The sequence below is a fragment of the Sciurus vulgaris genome (genome assembly GCF_902686455.1).
Source record: "Sciurus vulgaris genome assembly, chromosome: 6".
Classification (NCBI taxonomy): Eukaryota; Metazoa; Chordata; class Mammalia; order Rodentia; family Sciuridae; genus Sciurus; species Sciurus vulgaris.
In genome coordinates, this window is record NC_136466.1 from 70,559,478 (window position 1) to 70,585,718 (window position 26,241).

At 37.3% G+C, this 26,241-nt stretch overlaps 1 protein-coding gene across 1 annotated transcript; it reads right to left on the reverse strand.

The window, feature by feature from the left end:
* Nucleotides 1-102: 102 nt before the first annotated feature.
* On the reverse strand, nucleotides 103-26,241 carry LOC306664315 (uncharacterized protein). Its single transcript, XM_079145148.1, is given in 7 exon segments — nucleotides 103-3,045; nucleotides 20,048-20,349; nucleotides 21,391-21,666; nucleotides 21,669-21,824; nucleotides 21,827-22,607; nucleotides 22,609-22,634; nucleotides 22,637-26,241. Coding segments are annotated over 7 exon segments (5,073 nt in total). The 5' UTR covers nucleotides 23,775-26,241; the 3' UTR covers nucleotides 103-651.

The following is a 26,241-nucleotide window of genomic DNA, read 5'->3' on the forward strand; positions in this document are numbered from 1 at the left end:
TTACCCATAGTCAGACAGAGCTATGTGAATATCCCCAGAATTGCAACCCCACAACAAACAAAAACAAAAATAAAACCCAACAATGATACCAACAACAAAAACTAGGAGATTCTCATCTCTGACATTTACTAGTCACTTACTTAACCTTACTGAGTCACTGTGAACATATACTTGCCCACTTATGAAATACCTATTCTCATAGGTTTCATGTGAGATTAAATGTGTTGAAATAGTGTATGATACATCTTAAAATCATTTTTAAAAACCTTTAAAAGATAATCTACAATCGTTACTCTCCAAACTTATAGTAGGTACATAAAATTCCCAATTAACTTGTACAGAATCCCAATTGACTCGGAAAAGTAGCAATAAAGAATGAAGACAATCGGCAGCAGTTTAAAAGGACTCTAACAAAATTTAACATTTAACATACTGTGCATTAAACATAACTGTTTGAGATAAAACATGACACATTCATATCATGCTTTGTGGATGGTTCTTGGGAATTAAGCTGTATCTTTTTCTGTATAAAGAAATTTATTCTTTGACTTTAAGAGTCTTGAAATAATGCAAAGTCACTTCTTTACAGGTATCCAGAATAAGTTTCTAACTAGAAATATATTCTTAGAAGGACTTATTTTTCATTCTTTATCAGAAGCCCAAATTGTTCTGAAAAGAGGGATTATCTTCCACTTCACTCCCTATCCTCTGGGACAGGATGTTGGGGAAAATTGGTTTTAGGAACTTGAATTCACTGTTGGTCCCTGGACCTCCCGTCAGGCACACCTCATACTGGTAACTCTGAGACAGGGACCCAGTGCCACTGACATCCACCAGGTGGCCAGGAAAGTGGCCCTCAGGCACAGAGCACACACCCAGCGGCGCCGCCCTGCTCCTCCTGCACAGCCTCACCGCCACAAACACCAGCACGGAAAAGAGGAAGAGCGACGACACCGAGGCCAGGGCGATGACCAAGTAGACTGTCAGCGAGTCGGCCTGCGCGCGCTCGGGCGCCACTTCCGGCAGCGGCAGGTAGGGCTGCGAGAAGCCATCCACCAGCAGCACGTGCAGCGTGACGCTGGCAGACAGCGGCGGCTCGCCATTGTCCTTGACCAGCACCACCAGCCTGTGCCTGGCCGCGTCGCGCTCGCTCAGCAGCCTGGCGGTGCGCACCTCGCCATTGTGCGCCCACACGCCAAACAGCCCGGGCTCCGTGGCCTTGAGCAGCTGGAACGACAGCCAGGCGTTCTGGCCCGAGTCTCCGTCCACCGCCACCACCTTGGTGACCAGGTAGCCCGGCTCTGCCGCCCTGGGCACCAGCTCGGTGCAGGGCGCAGAGGCGTTCTGCAGCGGGTAGAGCACGAAGGGCGAGTTGTCGTTGTCGTCCAGCACCACGACGCGCACCAGCGCCTCGCTGCTCAGCGGGGGCGAGCCTCGGTCTGTGGCGCCCACGCGGAACTCGAACGCCTGCAGGGCCTCGAAGTCCAGCGCCCTCAGCGCGAACAGCTGGCCGTTGTCGGCGTTGATGGAGACCAGCGAGGCGAGGGGCAGGTGCGGGTCGTGGGGCGGCAGCAGCGAGTAGGTCAGCTGGGCGTTGCTGCCTAAGTCTCTGTCTGTGGCGCTGACGCCGCCTATGTGCAGGGCGGGGCTGTTGTTCTCGCGCACCGACAGCGTGTAGGACGTCTGCGAGAAGGCAGGGGCGTTGTCGTTGACGTCGGAGACCAGGACGGTTATGCTGTGCTCGGTTTTCAGCCTGGGTATCCCCAAGTCGGTGACTGTGATGGTGATGTTGTATTCAGTATTCCACTCTCGATCCAAAGATTTTTCTGTTACTAAAGTGTAGAAATTTTCTACAGATGGCTTCAGGACGAAGGGGAGATCATCCTGGATGGAGCACACCATTTTTCCATTGTTCCCTGAATCTCTGTCTCTAATTCTAAAAACAGCAACCACTGTCTCTGGTGAGTTTTCCGCAATTGGGCTAGTCAGTGATGACATGAGAATTTCTGGTGGATTATCGTTTATATCTGTTACCTCAACAACCACTGTACAGTTTCCAGAAAGTCCTCCACCATCTTTGGCCTGAATAGTTAATGCATAAGTTTGAATCGCCTCATAGTTCAATCTGGCATTAAGATAAAGATTTCCAGATGTTGAATTGATTTGAAATGTTTTGAGAATTCTTTCAGTGGCATAAAAAAATGCATAGACTATTTCCCCGTAACTTCCTGTATCTAAATCTCTAGCTGAGACTGCGACGACCAGCGAGCCAACCGGGCTGTTCTCAGGTACCTGCACTTTGTAAAGTGACTGCACAAATTCAGGGGCGTTGTCATTTACATCTACCACCAGGATGCGTAATAGCGTGGTTCCGGATCTGCTAGGAGAGCCTCCATCCAAGGCCGTGAGGGTTAAATTGAGTTCGGGTATCTCCTCGCGATCCAGCACTTGATCCAGTACCAATTCAGGGAAGATATTCCCCTCCCCTCCAACATAGACATTAATATGGAAATAGGCATTAGGGCTGATGGTGTAATTACTCAGGGTGTTGGTTCCAACATCTAAATCCTGTGCACTTTCTAGGGGAAATGCTGCACCTGGATTTGTACTTTCTGATATTTTCAAGAGAATCTCTCTGTCTAGAAAGACTGGAGAATGATCATTGATGTCTCCGACTTGTAGTTCAGCACGGAAGATCTGCAAAGGTTTTTCCAATAACAACTGGAAAGGAAGTACACAGGGTTCTATGGGGCCGCACAGTTCTTCCCGGTCCAATTTCTCGTTTAGAATTAAATCACCAGTAAGTGAATTGAGCAGTAAAAATCGCATATTCTGATCTGAAACAATTCTAGACCGTCGGTCTGAGAATTCCCCCACCCCCACCCCCAAGTCTTTTGCTAGATTAGCCAGAAAAGTTCCTCTCTCAGTTTCCTCAGACACAAAATACCGAAGCGGTTCCACGCCAGCCCAAGACATTCCCAGAAATACACAAAGAAATAGGACTTGCCTTTTCTGTACAGCACGCTTCCCTCTGTCCTCCATTATTTGTCAATCTTTCAAAAACACAACCACTCGGCCTCAAGTAGATCTCAGAAATGGCAGCAACTAAATCCTTAGAAATGGTGGGATAAAAGCATTTCTTGTGGGGAGCGATTCCCACTTTCCCCCTTATGCCTATGACAGTGATTTCCTTTCCTCTTCCCTTCTGGCAAGACTTTTCTTTATGCGGGAATCTGTAACATCCTCTGAGGATTTTTTTTCACCCTCTCTTTAAGCCAGCAGCGCCACCTTGCGTTTGTGCTTGTTATTTTCATTCTCAAGAATAGACCAAAAAAAAAAAAAAAAAGATGGCGGATTGAAGGCATTCTGCAACAGGAGTGAATTTCCCCACGTCCTTGCCTTTTCATTTCATCTCTTTTTCTCAAATGGTCACAGTAATGCTAGTAATAGCTTGTTCTCGCTTTCCACCTGTGATATTCTGAATTTGTAGAAAAAAATGAATTTCTTGTTTTCTTAAATCTAGGGACACTAAGTTAAACTCTGGCTCCCTACCAAAATCTTTAAAAAATCTGAAGAAAACTTTCTTCCATTCCACAAATTGATAGTAAAGAATATGAACAAAAATGAAGCCTTAACCAAGAAGTCAAGAAATATTGGTTGAGGACATTTTATTTATTTGTAAGCCACTTAGCAATGATGAAGTCTACACCAAGCAGAAGAACTGACCCTTTTTCAGTTTATTGTGCATTATATAATACATTTTCAAGGTCTTCAATCTTCATCATGGTATTTTCTAGAACACTTTATGCTGAACAACCTTCAACCTTCACTTACTTAAGTTTTGTATACAATTTCAATGGCCAGGATCTCCAATAAATAAAATCTCCAAATAAAATTGTAGTAGCAAGTAAGTCAATCTTGCAGTTGTGCTTCTAGTATTGCTTATTTAACTACTAGTGGTTCATCTGAATTTGAGAAAATTACTTTTTAAAAATAAATCTTCTTTGTTCTTTCACAATTTAAAGTAATTTTTGTTATTTGTTTAAATTTTCTCTTATACTTAAGCTTTTAATTCTTGAGTCATTGATATAAATGAACTTTAACCATGATATCTTACTGTTTTGTTGCACAGATTTGAATGTGTTAACATGGTTAACCATGTCCCTCCCATATGGTTTTGTGTGTTTAAGTTCTATGGTTTTTGGTATTAAAGTATCATCCTAGCCTCATAGAATGGGTTAGGAAGCTTCCCATCTATATCCATGTGGCAGACTAGTTTTTATAAGCATATTATTTGTTTCTACATGCTTAATTACAGCTTGCCTTGTAAACTGGTTGGATTTGGTGACTTTGCTGATGGTAGATCCATAACTATCATTTGCATTTCACCCTTGGTTATAAATCTGTTCAGGTTTTGATTCCTTTTAAAGTAAATTGTATTTTATTTTAGAAACCATTTTTTACAGTTTTCAAATTTTTATTATATTACTTATCTTTAGTTGTATCTCTATTATTATTACAATGTTTAGTATTTTATCTCCTATTCTTGAGACTTGAAAGAGCTTTATTTTACTGATATTTAAAATGTATTTTATTTCAAAATAACATATGACCTTGTTCAAAATCAAATAGTACTGAGAGGCTTATAATAAAATACAGTGGTTCTCTGCCATTTCCCTTCTGGACATTTTCTGATTCCCACCCCCACTAAAGAGGCAGCCATTTTAAATTCTTTTAGCTAGTTCTTCTGCCACTAGTATCTATTTGATGTATCTTGATTGATTTTATACATTATCAATGGATTCCCTGATACATTAGATTAAAATTTTTAGCCCCCCCGTTTTTTTGGGTGCTAGGGATCAAACCCAGAGCCTTGTGCTTACAAGGCAAGCACTCTACCAACTGAGCTATCTCCCCATCCCCTAAATTTTAGCCCTTTCATACATTCTTTCACCCGTAATATTTTGGAAACTTTGCTCTGTGCTAATTATATGTTCTTTATTTAATTCTTGAAGTTAACAATTGCCTTTCTTTTTCATTTCTTATTATATTTTCAATAATTCCAGTTTTCTCTCAGTAAAATTTTCCAAATGGTGATTACCATCTTTCCTGAGAACATCAATTTTTATTTAAACTGAATGGCTCCTTACTACAACTACTGCAGTGCTATTTAATTTCAGGCCCTCTCTTGGAACTTCCCTTTGCTGTCTTTCTTGTAATACTGTCTACCTTTTATTCTGGTTTATATTTTCATCCTTTCCCATTTTATCTATGGTAATAATAGATCTTCCATATAGGGTCATCTGATGGAAAAGATGATACAATGTCAAGGGGCTCCCTGAGAATATCCTTCGAAATGGCTATGTTTTGAGTTACCCAACTCCAGACTTGACTACTATTGTGCTCATTATGCTTGAGACGCAGTTGTCATCCTGAGATTGTCCTTCAGTACCACTGGGAGATTGATTTCATTTGTCTTGTTTTGTATCTTTTATGTTTTGTCTTCCTCTCTCTTTACTTTCTCATTTTGATAGAAATTTTTCCGGAGAATGATATATAAGAATGAAATTTTGTGATTGTAAATATATCAAAACATCTTTATTATACTCTCCAACTTGATTGGAGTAGAACTGAGTTTTAGGTTGTAAGCAATTTCCTTCAGAATTTTCAATGTTTTTATATTGCTTTATAGTTGTACATAATATTGGGTTCATTTTGACATAATCATACAAGCATGAGATAGAATTTGCTCATCTTCAGTCCATAGTCCTCCCAGTTTCCTGCTCTCCTCCCTCCCCCATTCCCCTTCCTCTACTGTTCTTCCTTATATTTATTTATACTTCTCTTTTTTTAAAAATTAAGTTTTTTCTCAATGTTTATTTAAACCAATGTATTTTCTAAGAATCCTACCTCTAATCTTACTCTTATCCTTCAAATGTGACCTATATTTTTATCTCTTGTGTTTTGTCAGTATCCTAAGCATTTAAAATTAAACAGTAATGTGTGTTTTGGTTTGGGCTTATATTTCTTACAGGACAATTGATGAACCATTTTATCTAGAATATTGATTTCCTCCATCTGTTAAAACTATTCTTAAATTACTTCAATTGATAACTTCTTTCTCTTACCTCTGTCCTTTTGGAATTCTTGTAATTCAGAGGTCGAACCTCAGATATGGTTCTAATTTCCTTCATTTTTTCTTTTTTGTTTGCCCTATTTTGAAGTATTTCCTAGGATATTTTCTAAGCTTTATTTTCAAACTCTTCTACTGAGATTTTAATTTATTATATTCATGTTTTCCAAGAACTCTCCATGTACTTATTTCTTAGATGCAATAACATCATCTTTTATCTGATGATAATTTTTCCCCTATTGTTCTCTTTGGCAAACCTTTGTTTTCCCCAAGTTTACATTTTTTTCTTTGCTTTGTTTTGATTTTTATTATTTCCTTCTGGATACTTAAAGTGATTGTTCTTTTGCGTTTTTTTTTTTTTTTTGGTTGGGGGTCTTTTGTGTTTTCTTCTCTTTTTTTTGGAACTGGGTCAAACCCCATGGCAAGGCAACAGAGCTTTTGCCATGAGCTACCAATCCCAGCCCAAGTGATTGTTCTTAATTCAGTTCAGGAGACTAAAGAGTTATATATGGCACAGCTCCGAGCCAAGGTTGGTAGTGCTGGTCCATTTTTAAAATTTTTTTTTATTGTAAACAAATGGGATACATGTGTTTCTGTTTGTACATGGAAGTAACAGGCACACATTTGTGTAATCATACATTTAACCATGATGATATTTAATTATTCTGTTATTTTTTCCTTCCCCCCACCCCTCCACCCCTCTTTTTCCTCTATACAGTCCCTCCTTCCTCCATTCTTGTCCCCCCTCCCACTCCCCATTATATGTCATCATTCTGCCTTATCAGTGAGATCATTCTTCCTTTGGTTTTTTGAGATTGGCTTCATCTCATTTAGCATGATATTCTCCAATTTCATCTATTTGCTTGCAAATGCCATAATATTATTATTATTATAGCTGAGTAATATTCCTATTGTGTATATACACACCACAGTTTCTTTATCCAATCATCAATTGAAGGAACATCTAGGTTGGTTCCACAATCTGGCTATTGTGAAGTGAGCAGCTATGAATATTGATGTGGCTATATCTCTGTAGTATGGCTGATTTTAAGTCCTTTGGGTATAGGGCCGAGGAGTGGGATAGCTGGGTCAAATGGTGGGTCCATTCCAGATTTTCTAAGGAATCTCCACACTGCTTTCCAGAGTGGCTGAACTAATTTGCAGCCCCACTGTGGCTGGTCTATTTTGATCTTCATTCCAAGGCCAACTGGGAGCACTGATGACTGGGGAAACACTGATATTAGTGTGATTAGCTCTTTCCCCTATAGTTGACTTATAAGGAAAAGGTAAGGATTGAAAAGGTAAAGGATTGAGTGGGGGAAAGGGGAATGGAAATTTGCATCAGCAAAGGCTAGGTTCATTATCAAAACAACTCCACAAAATCTGAATGGGTCAATATACAGAACATTGATTTCTTTCTCATGCTATATATCCTGTACATTTCATCATGGGGCCCTCCTCACAGCAGTCAGTTAGGAATCCAGGTTTTGGCTTATTCATCATCACTGTGGTAGGAAAAAAGTAAACATGTTGCGCTATTCACTATACATGAAAATTTCAACTTAGAAGTGATTCACAGCACTTCTCCCATTTCATTAGTCAAAGCAAATTACTTGTTGTACATAATGCTAAAAAGAAATAGAATTGAAATTCTATCATGTGTCTGAAAGGAGAACTTAAGTATTTGTAATTGTTTCTAGTGACTATGATAGCTTTTTAACAATCATTCAATGTTAATATTAGATGGTTACTTACTTTTTACTACCCATATTACCACTGTCCTCATTTTTGCCAGTAGAACCTATTTATAATAGACCCTACCTTTTCACCCTTATCACAAATTAAACTCTAGACTTGTTAGGGGCCAGGGAGATAGGTTACTCAGTGACTGAAGTGGAGAAGTGTGATCCAACTGCTAGAGGTTTAAAACTGCTTCTCAGGTAGTTTTAACACAGTTCTCCTTATATGGCACCCTACAATTATTCAGAATATCTATCTGATGCCTCTAAAACGTCTGCAGTCTAAACAGGATTGGTTCTCACCTTACCCCATGGGAGGTTTGGTGGTTGGGTTTCAGGTCTACTAATTTATTCCACTTGCCTTCCTGCTTCGAAGATTTTTCTCTGTTGTTTCATACACCCATCGTTTTGTTGGCTGTTTTTAGTTATACATGACAGGAGAGGTATAACTTGATTTATTTTTACAAACATGGAATATACCTTATTCTAATAAGGATCCCAGTCTGGTGGTTGTACATGATGTAGAGATTCACTGTGGTATATTCATATATGTACATAGGAAAGTTATGTCAGAATCGTCCTGCTGAATTCTACCTATCTTTGTAAGTTTGTACTTGAGAAAAAATAGTTTATTTTTTTGTCCATGTATTTATAGAGGGAACCAATTAAAGGTGTATGTTCCATTCACAAATTAGATATAGAACCCAAATTATGCTGTAATTTTCAAAGAAATAGATTTTTGTTTAATTGATCAAACGTTCTCTAGTTTACTCTATGTAATTAATTCATGCTTTTATATTTTTAATGAACTTATTTAAATTATTTTCTTGATTCTTGAGTAATTGCTTTGCCTATTTTTTCTCAATATTGATTTCTGAGATATGCATTTAAGTCTCATATTTTTCTCTATCCTTTTTCTGTTACCTTAACTATCACATTATTTACAAATATTTTATTATATATATAGCATTTATTACTTTATGTAATTTCTAGTTATATGTTCCATATCATTTTTGGCCTGACAAAATTGGTTTTTTAAAGTTTAGTTATCTTTTTAATTGGTTCTTTTTAGTTATACATGACAGTAGAATTCATTTTCACATAATTATAAAAAGCATGGAAAGTATCTTGTTCTAATTCATTCCCTAGTAATATCTCTCCTTACACTTCCTTTCCCTCATCCCTACACCCTTGTCTCTACTGATCTTTCTGCCATAACAGTGGCTTTTAAAAAATACAGTTTTATTTATCACTCATATAAAAGGCTAGTAAGTAAAATGTACTCCACAACACCTAGGATCTAGTCTATCACTGACCTGATTATTCAGAACATGGCTTTTACTTCTTAGTACAAGCTAGCTGCCTAATATTGAGGCCATTACATTTCTCTTCATACCAACAAATAAAAGGAAGAAAGATGTGCCTTTATTTTAAAAAAAATACTTCTGTGATCCTGTTGGAAAATATAATCTATAGCAAAAAAATGTGGGAGGTCTCATTAACTTAACAAGGGATAAGATATATTTGGGTAAAGTTAGCAGTCTCTATCTATACTAACTCAGACCCGACTTATAGGCCTCACCCTCTGGGAGCAAGGGTTAGGCAAGTGGCTCTACCACTGACCTGTACCCCTGACCCAAGAGTATCTCGTTTCTGAAAATTAAGGTGTAGACAATTCAGATGACCCTCCAGTGGGAAAAAATGTTGGACACAACTTTTTAAAAAGTTTCAAAAATATTGAAGAACTAAAATCCTGTAGAAAATACACTAAAAAACCAGTAGAAAACTCAGTAAAACCTATAGCAAGAGGGGGTAAATAATATATAAGAACAACCAACTTCCCTTAGGAAAATTTAAATATTCATATTTGGCTTTAATCTGAAGCTATGTGTGATTAAAGAAATATAAATCAAGGCTTTGGGGCAACACAAATTGCCACATATTATAGGAAAGTCTTACCCATATAAAGGGATTCTACAAGGTTATATTATAATGTAAACAACAAGGTAAACATCAGTGGATAAAAAGCTGCCCCTCCCTCTGCTCAAAGGGATTTAGAAAACCTTCCTGGTATTAAGTAGAACAAAAAAGAATAGAAAAATATTTCGGCCTTTGGTTTTTTGGGATTGGCTTATTTCACTTAGCATGATATTCTCCAATTCCATCCATTTATTGCAAATGCCATATTCTTCTTCTTTATGGCTGAATAATAATCCATTGTGGTGTATATACCACAGTTTTTTATCCATTTATCTATTGAAGGGCCATCTAGGTTGGTTCCACAAATCTAACTATGGAACTGAGCTGCTATAAACATTGACATGACTGTGTTCCTGTAGTCTGTAAAAAATTAAAAGATAAATAAAAATAGAATAGAAATAAATATGCGTCATAGTTGTAGCTCTAGATTGATTCTCCTGTGTATTTTATTTTGATATGCATAGGTGGAATTGCAAGAAACTTCAAGTCATAAACTTGGTTTGTTGATGACATCTTGATTTGTGGTGGTCCCCCCTATTCATGTTTTCATAATCCCAACCTCAGCTGAAGTCAAATGAAGACCACATTCTGGGGATGGGACCTCTTAAGCTTTGTGGACACCACCCATAAATACATGTCTTAAGGGCAATTGACATCATGTGAGTCAATCATGCTAAAGTCTGAAATAACGGTCAGTCCCCAAACCAAAAGCTGAATGTTTCCACTGATATGTGCATGCTAACACATGATGAAGGGTGGGAAGGGAAAAAATAGAAGTTCATTGGATTAGACAAGGGAAATGAAGGGAAGGGAGGAGGGTTAGGGAATAGGAAAGCCAGTAGAATGGATCAGACATAACTTTCCTATGTTCATATATGGATACATAGTCAGTGAAACCTCCACAATCATGTACAGCCACAAAATTGGGATCCTAATCAGGATAGGTTATACTCCATACATGTCTGTCAAAATAGACTCTACTGTCATGTTTTAAAAGAACAAATTAAACAAAAAGAAAAGAGAAAAATCATGTATGTCATACAAAGAAAGACAACATGAATGAGAAGCTGCAGAAACAAAATACAACAGAAACAGGCCCACTCAAACTTCAGATATTGGAATTATCTGACCGAATTTTAAATAAATTAAATTCACCATAAATTAATTTTAAAAATGCCTGAAAAATATCTGCATGGATCAGATTGAAAGGGCACACTCAATTTCTGGTAAAAAAGATACATCTTACAATCAAGATGTAATCTAATAAAGATAATGAATTTCAAGAATAGAAAGCAAGTTGTCCAAAGGGGAAGAAAAACCGACTTCAAATTTCCTCTGAGAAACATTTAATACGACATACCGAGGAAAAGAAATTTTGGATCTGTAATTTTTACACCAGTCAGTGTATTGGTCAAATACAAAGATAACAATGCAGCAAAGAGGAAAAAATTCATAAACATTACATTAGTACTCATGTGAGGCTTTTGAAAGAAAATGAGGAAATTCAGCCACTTACAGATGAATGGAGAAACTATGGACAGAAGGACTAATATAATATTTTGATGTCAATGAATTTTTGAGGAAAAGAAAGTCAATGAAAAATTTTATAACCTAGCTAAATGGTGCGTGTTGGAATCTTAGATTTCCAAGAAATAAAGCAACTATACAACTTGTGGTGGGGCAGGTACCCAGGGGTTTTCTACCACTGACATACTACAGCCCTTTGTATTTTTAAATTTTGAGTCAATGTTCACTAAGTTGATCAGGCTGGCCTGGAACTATGTGATCCTCCTAAGTCACTGGGATTACATATGTGCACCCCATGCCAGCCTAAACTCTTAAAGAACTACAATGGGATGAATACAAGCAAATAAATAGATGAAAAAAACATAAATGAGTCCAATAAGGGGAAACTGGGGATAATAATAAACTAATAGTAAGGATTGCATTTCATTCCAGTTTGAGTATACCAGTTTCCCTTACAATTCTCTCCTTAAGCCTCATTAAAAATGATGGAAAAGGTTTTAAAATAAATGACTTTTAAAGACAAGAATTGGAGACCACCAAAATTATGGAAAATGCAACAAATATAAAAACTAATAACTAACACATTTCTTATTTTCGCTCTCAAACAAGAAGGGGAAAAATTAAGAAGAAAATCAAATCCAGCCAAAGTAATGATTCAAGTCAAGTGTCCAGGGGGAGGCTAGAAGAACACATTGCCTGAAAATCTACATAAGGATAACTTATATCTGAGAATTCCTTTACTAGTCCATGAAGCAAGGTACGTTCCCTTTCTCATACTGACAGAAAATGAGATGTGGAGTGTCTCTAAAGGTTAAATAGAAACAACCAAGACAAGACTGAGATCTTCACGAGAAGAAGGTTAAACATTTCTACATATTGATTGATACTGCATCCCCTAAACCAAGACACTCTCAAAGTGCTTGGTGTCAACTTTTTAATACCTTCCATCTCACCCATCCCCATCCTTACTGAATACTTCTCTGGAGAACAACTTGGTTCCAAAAGAAAAGACTTAAGAATATCGACCTTTAGTCCTCAAAGAAAATATTCCATTTCAATATCCTAAGGTGAGGACCACCACCCCACTTGTCCCTTGTAAACATTTGATGTCTAATTAACTTTTAATTGCTCTATGAAAACAATAAACACAGTCAAGCAGTGTAATAAAGTCTCTAACATGAAGGTAGAGACAAAAACAGAATGAAATGTAACTTAGAAGAAAGATAAAATGCTAGTATTAGAAGATATTTAAAAACATAAAATTATTTTCAGAGATAACAGAAAATTCCCACTCTCTGTAATAAAATAAAAGGCCAGAGATGAATTAAAGACCTAAAGGTATGGGCTAAAACCATAAAACCCTTAGAAGAAAAAGTGTAAACCTTCATGACCTTCCATAAGGCAATGATTTCTTAGATTATGACACCTAAAGTACAGGCAATATTGAAATGAAATAAAACCAAAGTAATGCCATTGTGTTCTAACGTGACTCCATTGTATGCTTGCTTGAAATGTTCTTTTCAGTCTCTTGACAGCTGTATCTGTTGATAATACAGTACGACCTTCCCATGTCCCTGACTATGGCCCTGATGTACAACAAAAATTACTAATCAGAACAATTCTCTCATGTAATCAAATATGTCTCAACAAGGTCTTTTTTTTTTTTTTATTTTATTTATTTTTATTTATTTATTTTTGAAGAGTTACACCAGCAATCTTTATTTATACATGTCTCACTATCAGTTAAAGACTATGCAACCATTATTCTTTTTTTTTCTTTTTTTCCTCTATTCCTTTTTTTAAAATTTATTTTTATTGTAAACAAATGGGATACATGTTTTTTCTGTTTGTACATGGAGTAAAGCATACCATTTGTGTAATCATACATTTACATAGGGTAATGATGATTAATTCATTCTGCTATTTTTTCCTCCCCCCCCCCCTTCCACCCCTCTTTTCCCTCTATACAGTCCCTCCTTCCTCCATTCTTGCCCCCCTCCCACCCCCCATTATGTGTCATCATCTGCTTATCAGTGAGATCATTTGCCCTTTGGAATTTTGAGATTGGCTTATCTCACTTAGCATGATATTCTCCAATTTCATCCATTTGCCTGCAAATGCCATAATTTTATTATTCTTTATAGCTGAGTAATATTCCATTGTATATATATATATATATACCATAGTTTCTTTATCCATTCATCACCTGAAGGACATCTAGGTTGGTTCCACAGTCTGGCTATTGTGAATTGAGCAGCTATGAACATTGATGTGGCTGTGTCTATGTAGTATATTGATTTTAAGTCCTTTGGGTATAGGCCAAGGAGTGGGATAGCTGGTCAAATGGTGGGTCCATTCCAAGTTTTCTAAGGAATCTCTGCACTGCTTTCCAGAGAGGCTGCACTAATTTGCATCCCCACCAGCAATGTATGAGTGTACCAACAAGGTCTTTTCTGACCTACATGTGCCTCAATTGTCCTTGTGGCTTTTGCCTTTATAAACTCTGTACTTCCAAAATTCAGGTGCTGGGAGTTCTTTGAAGCATGAACCTGCTCCCAGTCACTTGCCTGGCATGCTTATTAAAAGATCTCTTTTCCCTATCAATTTGTCTTAATAAACGTGGTGATCTATAATTCCTGTGCACTCCAAAACAGCAATAACAACATAAAGATAATTTGGGCTACATCTATTTTTTACAAAAGCTTTTGTGCTCCAAGGGACAATATTAGCAAAGTAAAATACAACTCAGAGAATGGAAAATATCTAAGAATAATATATCTGATAAGAATCCAGTTCATAATATTAAAGAATTACAATTCAACAATAAAAGATAAAAATTCAAATCAGCAAGGAATCTGAACATTTTCCCAAAGAAGATACTTAAATGACCAATATGCATATGAAAAAATGCACATCGTCATTAGTTATTTGGGAACTACAAATCAAACCACAATGACATTACTTTCTACTTTTTAGGACAGGAAGAGTCAGAAAGAAAAATAACAAGAGGATGTGTAGAAATTGGATCCCTCATATACTGTGGATAGAATATAAAATTCTTCAATTTAGAAAACAGTTTGATGATAACAAAAAGTTATGCATAGTCACTATATGACCCAGCAATTCTAATCTTCAGTATGTGCCCAAGAGAATTGAAAACATGTGTCCCCACAGAATATACATGAATGTTCATAGCAGTATTATTAATAATAACCAAGTAGTAGACTCAATCAAAATAAATGTCCATCAATGAAGAATGGAGAAAATGTGGTACATTCATACAATGGAATATTATTCAGTCTTCAGTCATGAAATGGAAAGAAGTACTAATACATACTGTTACATAGATGAACCTTGAAAACATTATGCTAAGCAAAGGAATATAGACACAAATAGCTACATATTGTGTGATTCCATTTATATGAAATGTCCAGATTGTAAATTCAAAGAGATAGAAAATTGATTACTGGTTCCTAGGGGTTAGAGGAAGAAGGTTATGAAAGTCTGCTAACGGGTACTAGGTTTTTGGGATGAGAAGTGAAAATGTTCTGAAATTAGTGGTAATATCTCTGCACCAGTTTGCATAAACTAAAATCCAATAAATTCTATTTTTAAAGGTTATTGTTATGGTATATTATAACTCAGCAAAGAATTTAAATCCAAAGGCTTCTGTCAAAATAAAAATTCATTGAACAAAAAGTAGCTCTTTGAAAGTAAACAAAGAAAAGTAAGACTTGCCTTTGTCTCCGATTTTGCAGCCATTCAATCTCCATTGCTCTTTCCTGGAAATTTTGGTTCAGGAGATTCACGTGTACCCAGGGTCTTGGTAGAGCTGTCCTGCAGTCCAGAACGCCAGAATCAGGAGGCTAAATGGAGTGTCTAAAAATATCACACTCGTTTTTGCTCTGGCGGAGAAAGCTTTTCTTTTGCTTCCAGGCGGCAGGAAACTGGCTGGCAAACTGGAGTTGCAGAAGCAATTGTTGTTTTCAATCTTCTTGGCCTATAGCGCCACCATGCGTTCACTGAGTCTTACATTTTTTGGTGGAACTGGAGACCAAATTCTCAAAACTGTAGAAATAGGCTACGTGATATAAAACACTTGAGTTCTATTTTCAAGTGGCTTTTGTATGTACAGAAAGAACTCTGTGGTGTTTCACGGGAAGGAGTACAAAGAGCAAATTATCAGTGATATTACTGACAGTTGCTATTGTTAAAGATTAAATGTTATAATATAGATTTAAACTGAGAAGAACATACATGTACAAGCAAAATGTTTCCAAAGTGACAGCACATATGTTTCATGGTACTCATTGTAGAAATATAAATGAATGTAAAATGCAAAATTACAATCAGTGGGGTTCTAAAGAATATAGTTAATCCCCAGGGCTTCTTGCATGGTAAGCAAGACCTTTACCACAAAAACACATCCAAGACCCTAACTAATGCTTTATTAAAGAATAAATAACTTCTTCCCAACACCTAAGCTTCAGAACTGAATTTTTACAATTTTCAAGTTGATGGAAAATAATTTTCTAAATAGGCAAATCTCAAGGTTGGCCCTGCCACACTTTGGGATTCTTTAAAAAAAAATACCATAACATTTTCTGTCTTATTCTTTTAAAAACAGCTTTGAGATATAACTCACATACCAAAAATTCAAAAGCATCTGATTGACTTTTAATATATTTGTGTTGTTGTGCATTCATAATCAGTCAATTTTAGAGTATTTCCATCACTTTAAGAAGAAACCCTGTGTCCTTTAACTGTAATCCCACTATTGTCCCATTTTCCTAGTTTCAACCCCAAGCGTTTATTAATCTACTTTTTATAGTTTCCTATCTTAAACTTTCACATGAAGAAAATAAGATATACAGACTTCTGTGACTAATTCCTTTCACAGAATAATGCTTTCAAGATTTTATTCAAGTTTTAGCATGTAGCAGCACTTCTTTTTATGACTGAATAATACTCTGTTGTGTAGATAGATCACATTTTGATGATCTATTCATGCACCAAAGGACATTTGAGTTGTTTACACCTTTTGGCTATTCTGAACAAGGCTGTTATGAACATTCTTATACCAGTTTTGGGGTGAACCTATAATTTTGTTTTGCTAGTCATGAAATTTCTGGGTCATAGGATATGTCTATGTTTGATTTTTTCCCTAAATGAAACATTTTACATCCTCAGCAGTGTATCAGGATTCCAATATTCCTACATCTTCCCAGTGCTTGTTATTATCTGACTTTTTTATTGTAGCTACCCCAGTGGTTATGAAATGGTGTCTCACTGTAATTTTGTATTTCCCTAATGACTAATGATAGAATCTTTTCATGTGTTTATCAGCCATTGATCATGTTCCTTGGAAAAATGTCTATTCAGATGTTTGCCTGTTTTGTAAGTTGAATTATTATATAATTCAATTATGTGTCCTTTATATATTCTAGATGTAAGACCCTTATCAAATTTGGATTCTTTTGTTCGTGTTTTCCATTTTATAATTTGAATTGAATTCCAGTAGAGATTCATGGATGGGATGGGGGTATACCCAGTGGTAGAGTTGTCTAGCATGCATGAGACCTGGATTTGAGTCCCAGAACCATAAAACAGTTCATGATCTTTATCAATTCAGTGCTCTTGTGCATGAGTTTAAGAACTTTGTTAATTACCTTGTCTTAAGTTCAAGCATCAAATCAATGAGGCCTAAACTTCTGCTCTAAAGACTTTCATATGCCCTCCTTTGACCACAGGTGGGTGGTACTGTTAAGATGGAGAATTTTCTTCCAAGTCATCAACCTGTGATAGAATAATGGCTACTCAAAGATGTCCCAAAATCTGTAAATGTGTTACCTTACATGGCAAAAAATTATTTGCAAATCTGTTTAAATTTAAGATCTTGTGATGGGATGATCATTCTGTATTATTTAGATAAGACAGGCTCTTCCCTGGCTACAGTCAGAGGGAGATGTAACCAGTAAAGAATGACCAGAGTAGCAATGTTTCTGGCTTTGAAGATGGATGAAACAGTCATGAGACAAGTAATATAGGTAGCGCCTAGAATCTGGAAAGACAAACGGGTTCTACTCTAGAGTCACTGAAATGCAAAACATCACTATTGATGTGGTATTTAGCTCAGTAAGACTCATACAGATTTCTTGTATAAAAAACTGTAAGATTATACATTTTAATTGTTTTAAGAAACTAACTTTGTGATTTGTTCAAGCAACAATAGAAACTAACACATTCACATAAATATGGATTCACATGCACATAGCAGTTGAATCAACAAAAAGTTATAATTTCTACAAGAATAGTACTATAACAAATGCTGAAAAATTGTTTCAGCTCTGGTGGGTCATTCTTTCCAAACAGTCATTTATGACACATGCATAGTTTTTTTTTTCAGCTTAATTTTAAAGAGGAATGTCAAAGACATTGTTAATCTTAACAGAAAATAACTGGAGCCCATCATAATTTTTCTACTGAATTTCCAGATCTCTGATTATTTAGTGAAGAAAACTCCTCCACACTATTGCCTGTAGTTTTCTAAAATTAGGTTTTGATTACAACTAGTACTAGAATAGCAACTGCTTTCAAAATATGATTTACCAAAATGAATATATTTAATTTTAATAAGGGACTATACAAATGTATGTAATAAAGCAATTTTCAACTTTCCAAACAAAACAAATATAAATACATTACAGTTGATAAAGAAAGACTGAAGAAAAAAGCATAAAAAATTCAAGAAATGCAACCAGAGAGTAACTACGCTTTTTCAGTGCAACCATTTTCTGCAATAACGAATGTGACCTGCTAAGAACACCACTAATACTATCAGACTGATTCAGATCAATTGTGGTATATGACCCAGCTTACTTAGAACAGGAATTCTCCAAGAACCTTGGTTTTATTTATCTACAGAACTTGTATAGAAATAAATACAAACTATGGGCTAAAGTTTTATTTTCACATAGGAATTTAATTCATGGAGTTTAGAACTAATAATTAAGTTTACTTCTTTGGAAAACACTGCACCCAGTTAATGCCTGCCAATAGAGCATACTGGTTAGAACTGAGGAATTAAATTTAGGTAAACTTAGATTTATATTTCAAATTTACTCAGAATCATGAGTAAGTTACTTCATTTTCCTAAATCTCCATTTCCTCATATGTAAAAATGGAAATAATATGCTGGCTCCCTTAGGATTTTGGAAAAGATTAAAAAGATAATGAATGTAAAACACTATACAATACTTTTAGATAAATTAGAAATCAAGAAACACAAATGTCAAAAAGATCAGTTATATCATACTGTTTACCTAAGATTTGTGCATTTTAACTGTGTATTACTGTTAAATAGATTCCACTAGAGGTAGCATAAAAACTGAAATAGTGGTGGGTTACATAAGATAGATGTTCCCTTATACTTAAGTAAAAAATGTTTAGAAGGAGGATGACATGATGACTCAATGTCATCACACTGTCCCCATCCATTGTTTCTACCATCAGAATCCGACATGGCTATTTGTTTATGACCCATTCCATACACATTTAAAGCACCACAAAGCAGTGTTTTTGGAGAAGGAAAAAATGCAACACCCTTCCAGATGAAGTATCTACCTCTAAAAGTTCTTCCCGGGGTTAGGGGGTGAAACTCAGTGGTAAAGTCTGCCTAGCAAGTGAAAGGACCAGAACCAAAAAATTATTGGGAGTTACCTGGAAGTTTTTGTGCATACATCTTAGACTATAACATTGTAATGTGTCCAATTCCAACTGCCAAGAAGCATTTGAAAATATATTCTTTTGATCAAGCACCCTAATTCCCTAAACTTGGGGTCTGATACTAAAGAAGAAAAGATGAATGAACATTGGTCACTGTACTTTCTGTTTTCAGATGGTTAATGTTTTTCAAAGCAGAAAAGCCAATTTCACTACCATGCTACTTCATCTCACAAGATAAATATGGCACAACATTTCCCTTCCTTTAACATCAATGAAAGTAAGTGAAAAGCAGTTTAAATAATTATGTTAAAAACTTTTATGTGATAAAAGAAGTACAATTATATAGCATTTTAAGAAAAATATCAAAGATTAGTACTATCTGGAGAAAATAAAGCATGACCCAAATATTCTCACTGTACAGTTACCTTCCTTCCTGATTAGACAGAGTATTAGTACATTACTTCTCTGTAGATAGAGCCATGCTTTAACAACTAAGAAAATATACAAGGAATTGCAATTGAGTATGTAGAATTAATTTTCCAGTCTTCCTCCCCATTCCTAAACTATTGCAGAACAAATATTTCTATGACCATTGACATCAGCAGTGTTTGAAAGGCAAGATTTAGTATCACTCATTTTATAAACATAGAGAAAAGATAAGAAACCAATATTTTAAACCAGTGAAAACCTAAATACTTCAGGCTAGTTTAGTGTGATTTAAAAATTCATAACACTCTGACATAAAAAGCATCACTTTGAATTTGCCACGAAATTAAAATGCCATATATTAAAAATGATTATTTTAACTGAATATTGAAGCCTAAGTCATTTCTATAGTTGCAGTTTTCTTCCATTTCTGACCCAAGGGAACGGACTTGGAAATTAGGTAAAACTGGCTTCAGAAACTTGAATCACTGGTCCCTGAGCCTCCTGTCAAGCACACCTCATACTGGTAGCTCTGGGACAGGGTGCCAGTGCCACTGACATCTACCAGGTGTCCAGGAAAGTGGCCCTCAGGCACAGAGCACACACCAGTGATGCCTCCCGGTGTCTCCTGCACAGCCTCACCGCCACGAACACCAGCACGGAAAAGAGGAAGAGCGACAACACCGAGGCCAGGGCGATGACCAAGTAGACTGTCAGCGAGTCGGCCTGCGCGCGCTCGGGCGCCACTTCCGGCAGCGGCAGGTAGGGCTGCGAGAAGCCATCCACCAGCAGCACGGTTCATACAATTGTAACTTTGGTCTCATTGAAAAATTAAATTTAAAAAACATTAAAGAATAAAACAAGATAATGAAACATTAAAAAGTCATTATATTGTTGATAAAGACTGTTCACATCTACAAAGAGCAAAATCTTTGATCAGCCAAAAAGAAATAAACAGTATAGCCAAAATACAGATGAAGTTTCCTAAATTTGAAACTGCAGAAAGACCAAAAGAAATATACACAGTAAATTACACTTGGTTACCTATTTATGAAGCAAAAGGACAAGGAAATATATAATGCTCTCAAGAGTCCTGCATTCTTTGAAGGGCATAATTCAGGCTCTGAGATTATTCTTTGAATATGTTTTTATGAAAAAGTGATTTAACAGTTGTATTTAGTAAAGGGGAATGGCATATTACAGGTTAAATTCCCTTTAGTTTATCTTGAATGAGATTTATTTAAAAATGTTAAATCTTAGTATTTATGGAGAAATTAAAATGTTTTAGGTAAGTAAAAACCAACAAATATCATTGTCTTGTATATGTGGTACTTACAACAGGAAAGGGCCACACTTTTATGTATAAATATTTTAATTAAGTGAAAAGTTGACATGGAATTTGAGAAAAATAAGTACACTAGGTTTTATGCTCATGCTCCTCAGTGTGATTAACATGGTAGTGCTTATAGCCAACCATAAATTTAGATCAAGGCCAACACTCTAGTCTTAAAAGATGTTAAAGATGAGTGACAAAATTATGTGAAAATTCAATATTTCATACAAGCCTTTAAATGATTCATGAAATTCATTAAGTTCATTCAAATAAAAAGTCTTCATCTACTTACTTAATTACAGATATGAGAAAACTGTTAAGATCACCTATGGACAAAAATATATACTATATCTGACTAAAATGCTAAGAATAATGCCAATGAAAAGAACAAATTTAGACCTATCAGAAATATGCATAGCTCTGGATTACTGGTGAAGAATATTTTAATAGCACTAGAAATACTAAAGAGAAATAAATTGCAATACGAAGTTTGCCAAAATTAGTGAGAACAAAATACAAAAGTTAGCTGAATATAAAGCTATTTCTGCAGTTGGATTTTTCCTTAATTTCTGTCCCAGTGTCCTGAACTAAGAGGTTGGGGAATATCGGTTTCAGAAACTTGAACTCACCAGACCCAGAGTTTCCAGCCAAACACACCTCATACTGGTAACTCTGGGACAGGGTCCCAGTGCCACTGACATCCACCAGGTGGCCAGGAAAATGGCCCTCAGGCACAGAGCACACACCCAGCGGCGCCGCCCTGCTCCTCCTGCACAGCCTCACCGCCACAAACACCAGCACGGAAAGAGGAAGAGCGACGACACCGAGGCCAGGGCGATGACCAAGTAGACTGTCAGCGAGTCGGCCTGCGCGCGCTCGGGCGCCACTTCCGGCAGCGGCAGGTAGGGCTGCGAGAAGCCATCCACCAGCAGCACGTGCAGCGTGACGCTGGCAGACAGCGCGGCTCGCCATTGTCCTTGACCAGCACCACCAGCCTGTGCCTGGCCGCGTCGCGCTCGCTCAGCAGCCTGGCGGTGCGCACCTCGCCATTGTGCGCCCACACGCCAAACAGCCCGGGCTCCGTGGCCTTGAGCAGCTGGAACGACAGCCAGGCGTTCTGGCCCGAGTCTCCGTCCACCGCCACCACCTTGGTGACCAGGTAGCCCGGCTCTGCCGCCCTGGGCACCAGCTCGGTGCAGGGCGCAGAGGCGTTCTGCAGCGGGTAGAGCACGAAGGGCGAGTTGTCGTTGTCGTCCAGCACCACGACGCGCACCAGCGCCTCGCTGCTCAGCGGGGGCGAGCCTCGGTCTGTGGCGCCCACGCGGAACTCGAACGCCTGCAGGGCCTCGAAGTCCAGCGCCCTCAGCGCGAACAGCTGGCCGTTGTCGGCGTTGATGGAGACCAGCGAGGCGAGGGGCAGGTGCGGGTCGTGGGGCGGCAGCAGCGAGTAGGTCAGCTGGGCGTTGCTGCCTGAGTCTCTGTCTGTGGCGCTGACGCCGCCTATGTGCAGGGCGGGCTGGTTGTTCTCACGCACCGACAGCGTGTAGGATGTCTGCGAGAAGATTGGCGAGTTATCATTGACATCTGATACCTGCACTGTTATGTTAAGTTGTGTTTTCAACATTGGTGTTCCTAAATCAGTGACAGTGATGGTGATGTTGTACTCAGCTGTTTTTTCTCTGTCCAGCGGTCTCTCTGTTAATAGGGTGTAAAAGTTTTCCACTGAAGATTTCAGGAAAAAAGGGTAGATCCTCCCCAATGGAGCAAATTATTTCCCATTTTCTCCTGAATCAAGATCCAGCACACTGAAAACTGCAACCACCGTCTCAGGAGAGTTCTCAGGGATGGGACTGGTAAGTGCAGACATGGTAATTTCTGGGGCATGGTCATTCACATCCGTGACTTGGGTCAGAACTGTGCATTTTCCAGTAAAACTTCCGGCATCTTTTGCCTCTACATTGATTTCATAGGACTGAACTCTTTCAAAATCAAGTTGTTCTTTCAGTCGAATTTCTCCTGTCAAGGGATTAATTGCAAAATTTTTGCTAATCTCATCTGAAGCCTGGAAAAATGAATAGGAGATCTCTCCGTTGGCTCCAAGGTCTACATCTGTAGCAGAGACTGTGACAATCAGGAAACCTATCGGACTGTCCTCAGGAATCTGCACCCTATAGATGAGCTGCTGAAATTCAGGGGCATTATCATTGATGTCTATGACTTCTACGTGGATCTGAGCTGTGCCAGACAGGGATGGAGAACCGCCATCCTGTGCTGTAAGGGTTAACTTGATCTCAGGTTCCTCCTCTCGATCCAGCGCTTTCTCCAGCACCAGCTGGGGATATTTCCTGCCATCACTGCGTTTTTGGGTAAGGACCCGAAAATACGGGTTGGGACTGATTACATAGTTCTCAATATTATTTTGGCCTACATCCATGTCCTGAGCATTCTTCAGAGGAAATGTAGTCCCAGAAGGACTGCTCTCTGATACTTTTAGCAACATTTCTTTGTCCAGAAACACCGGGGAGTGGTCATTTATGTCTATTATTTGTAACTCAGCTTGAAAAAATTCTAAAGGATTCTCTAGCATCACCTGGAAACGCAGCACACAGGGCTCTGTGTGCCCGCACAATTCCTCCCGGTCCAGTTTTTCATTTAGTAACAAATCCCCGGTCTCCTGATTGAGCTGCAAATGTAGCTTATTCCCTTTGGAAACGACCCTAACCCCCCGCCTGGAGAGTTCCCTTTGTCCCAGACCCAAATCCTTTGCTAGATTCGTTAAAAAGTAGTTGCCCTCAGTTTCCTCCACTACAGAATAGCGCCTAGGCTCTCCAGCTATCTCCATAAATAAGCCCAATAGGAAAAAGAAAATGACTTGCGTTTGTCGGCAAATGCGTTTCCTGCTGGTCTCCATTGTTGTTTGGTACAACCCACTGCAACAGTGTTCTGAAGAACTGTAAAGTCCCCTGTATCTGATGCTGTGGTTATTCCACAAGACATTTGAGAAGTATTTCAGTCCTTTTTAGAGTCATTTTCAGAGGACCCAGTCCTCCTTTCTGTGGCATTCAAGCTTCAGTTGGATTTCCAGTCTCTGCTGGTGATTTTGCCTCATTGGAGCCTCAGCTATGGTTCCGGTTTGTACCTTCTTATCCTGCAGCACCACCAAGCGTCCTTATAGGTTCTTACAATTTGTGGAATGAAAATGGATGCAATATTCCTAACATTGCCTCTATGTACCAGTTACAACACCACCTCAATTATCACTGTACCTTATTGGGCAGACAATTACCTGAAGTGCACAGAAGAGAAATGACAGTAGCAGAGCTTTTCTATAATTCTAATTGAGTTTGGGGCAAAAGGGTACATATTGAAACAGTCTAATCAGAAAAAAATATACATATATTGGAATAACAGAAAAGTTTCAGAATTATACACTTTTTATTACTGTGAACGATGGAAACAACTACTACTTATGACCCTTCCTTAGGAAGCTTGGGCAAATTACTTTATCTTTCTTTGCCTTAGGTGAACATAATAATAGCAATTACCACACAGGGTTATTATGAATTTTCCACCTTATAGATGAGGAAACTTATGTAGAGAAAAATTAACTTCACAAATAAACAAAATATAGTGATTTGATGCCACTATCTAGCTGAATCTTCATGAATTTATTGCTGTGAATAGAAAACACCTCAAAATTCACATGGTAGATGAATGCATAAGCAGAACTATCTCAGAAAGAAGTTATGTCAAATGATGAAACAAGGAAACACTGGAAATTTTATCTAAATAGAGGCATAAATACAGGTACAATCTGTGACAGTAGTAGTAATTGTGCATCTTGGAAGAATGTCTTTTTTGATTACCTCTATGTCTTTTCTCACAAAATGAACTTCTAATAACTCTGTCATTAAAAAAAAAAAAAAAAAACACTCAAACCCCATAAAAGAATACCACGATAACCCTCCATGTACTCATCGCTAGTTTCAACACTTATCAATATGTTTCCATAATTCTTTACTCCATCAATCCAACATTTTTGCATTCAGGAAAAGTGAATTTTCATCCACACTTTGTTATGCATTTCTCACTGTTAAAGGCTTAAACCTAAACTATAGCTGGGCATGGTGGCACATGCCTGTAATCCCAGCCACTCAGGAGGCTAAGGCAGGAAGATCACAAGTTCAAAGTCAACCTCAGCAACTTAGTGAGGTCACAAGTAAGTCAGTGAGACCCTGTCTCTAAAAAAAATACTTAAAAAAAGAACAGGGGAAAAAAAGGGCTGGGGATGCGGCTCAGTGGTTAAGCATCCTGGGTTCAATTCTTAGTATCACTCCCCAAAAAACAACCTAAACTATAATGCCATTATCATACCTAAGAAATTGTTAATATTATTTAATATTCATGTATATTCAAATATTTAATATTCATATATATTCAAATTTACCTAGTATATTCAAAATCATTGTTGGTTTCAGTCAAGATCCAAGAAAGACATACATATTGTACTTGGCTGGCAAGTCTCTTAAGTTCTTTTATTGTTTAAATTCCCCTTTCTCATTTTCCATGCTATTTATTTGTTGGAGAAGTTATTGAAAACAATTTAAGATTTTATTCCTATATTTTATCTATAGGCTATATCACACTAGTCCTAGACAGTGATACTACTACTATTTTGGCACTAATGTAAAATATTTTGAGAGCACATTCATATCTATATCTATCTATCTATCTATCTATCTATCTATCTATCTATCTATCTATCTATCTATCTATCTATCTCCTGGAGATTAAATATAGAACCTCAAGCATGCTAGGTGCTCTATCCTGGATCTACATCTCCAGCTCTGGATTATTTTTAAATACAAAGCTTCTCCTTAACGCCCCAGAATTTCTAAAATTTATTGACAGTTTGTTTCTCTTTGATACATTTTAAACTATTCATTTCTTAAATTTTTCTGATTGAGCACTGCATTATATTGAGTAGGGAATTCTAAAAAATAAACCTTTAAAATAAAATGGGAAAATGTATTATAATATAGCTATGAAATACTGCAGAAGAAACACTGCAATGTGAGGAAACCAATGAGTTAATGAAGCAATCAAAATTATGTAATATTCTTACTCAGGACCATTAATCTTTTCTGTTAAATGAAAATCATGTTCATGAGAAAGCACTAGTTGATCACTTTTTTTTACTTGAGATTTGGTTAGATCAGATCTTTGATAGATAGTTGAATAACTGATCTATAAAAATGGATTGTTGTTAATAATAAAACTATAGACAATAGTAACATCATTATTTCTAAATATAGAAGACTGAACAGCAGTGTGACAGAAAAAAAATCTCTTCTATTGTTAGAAACTTGCCAAGTGAT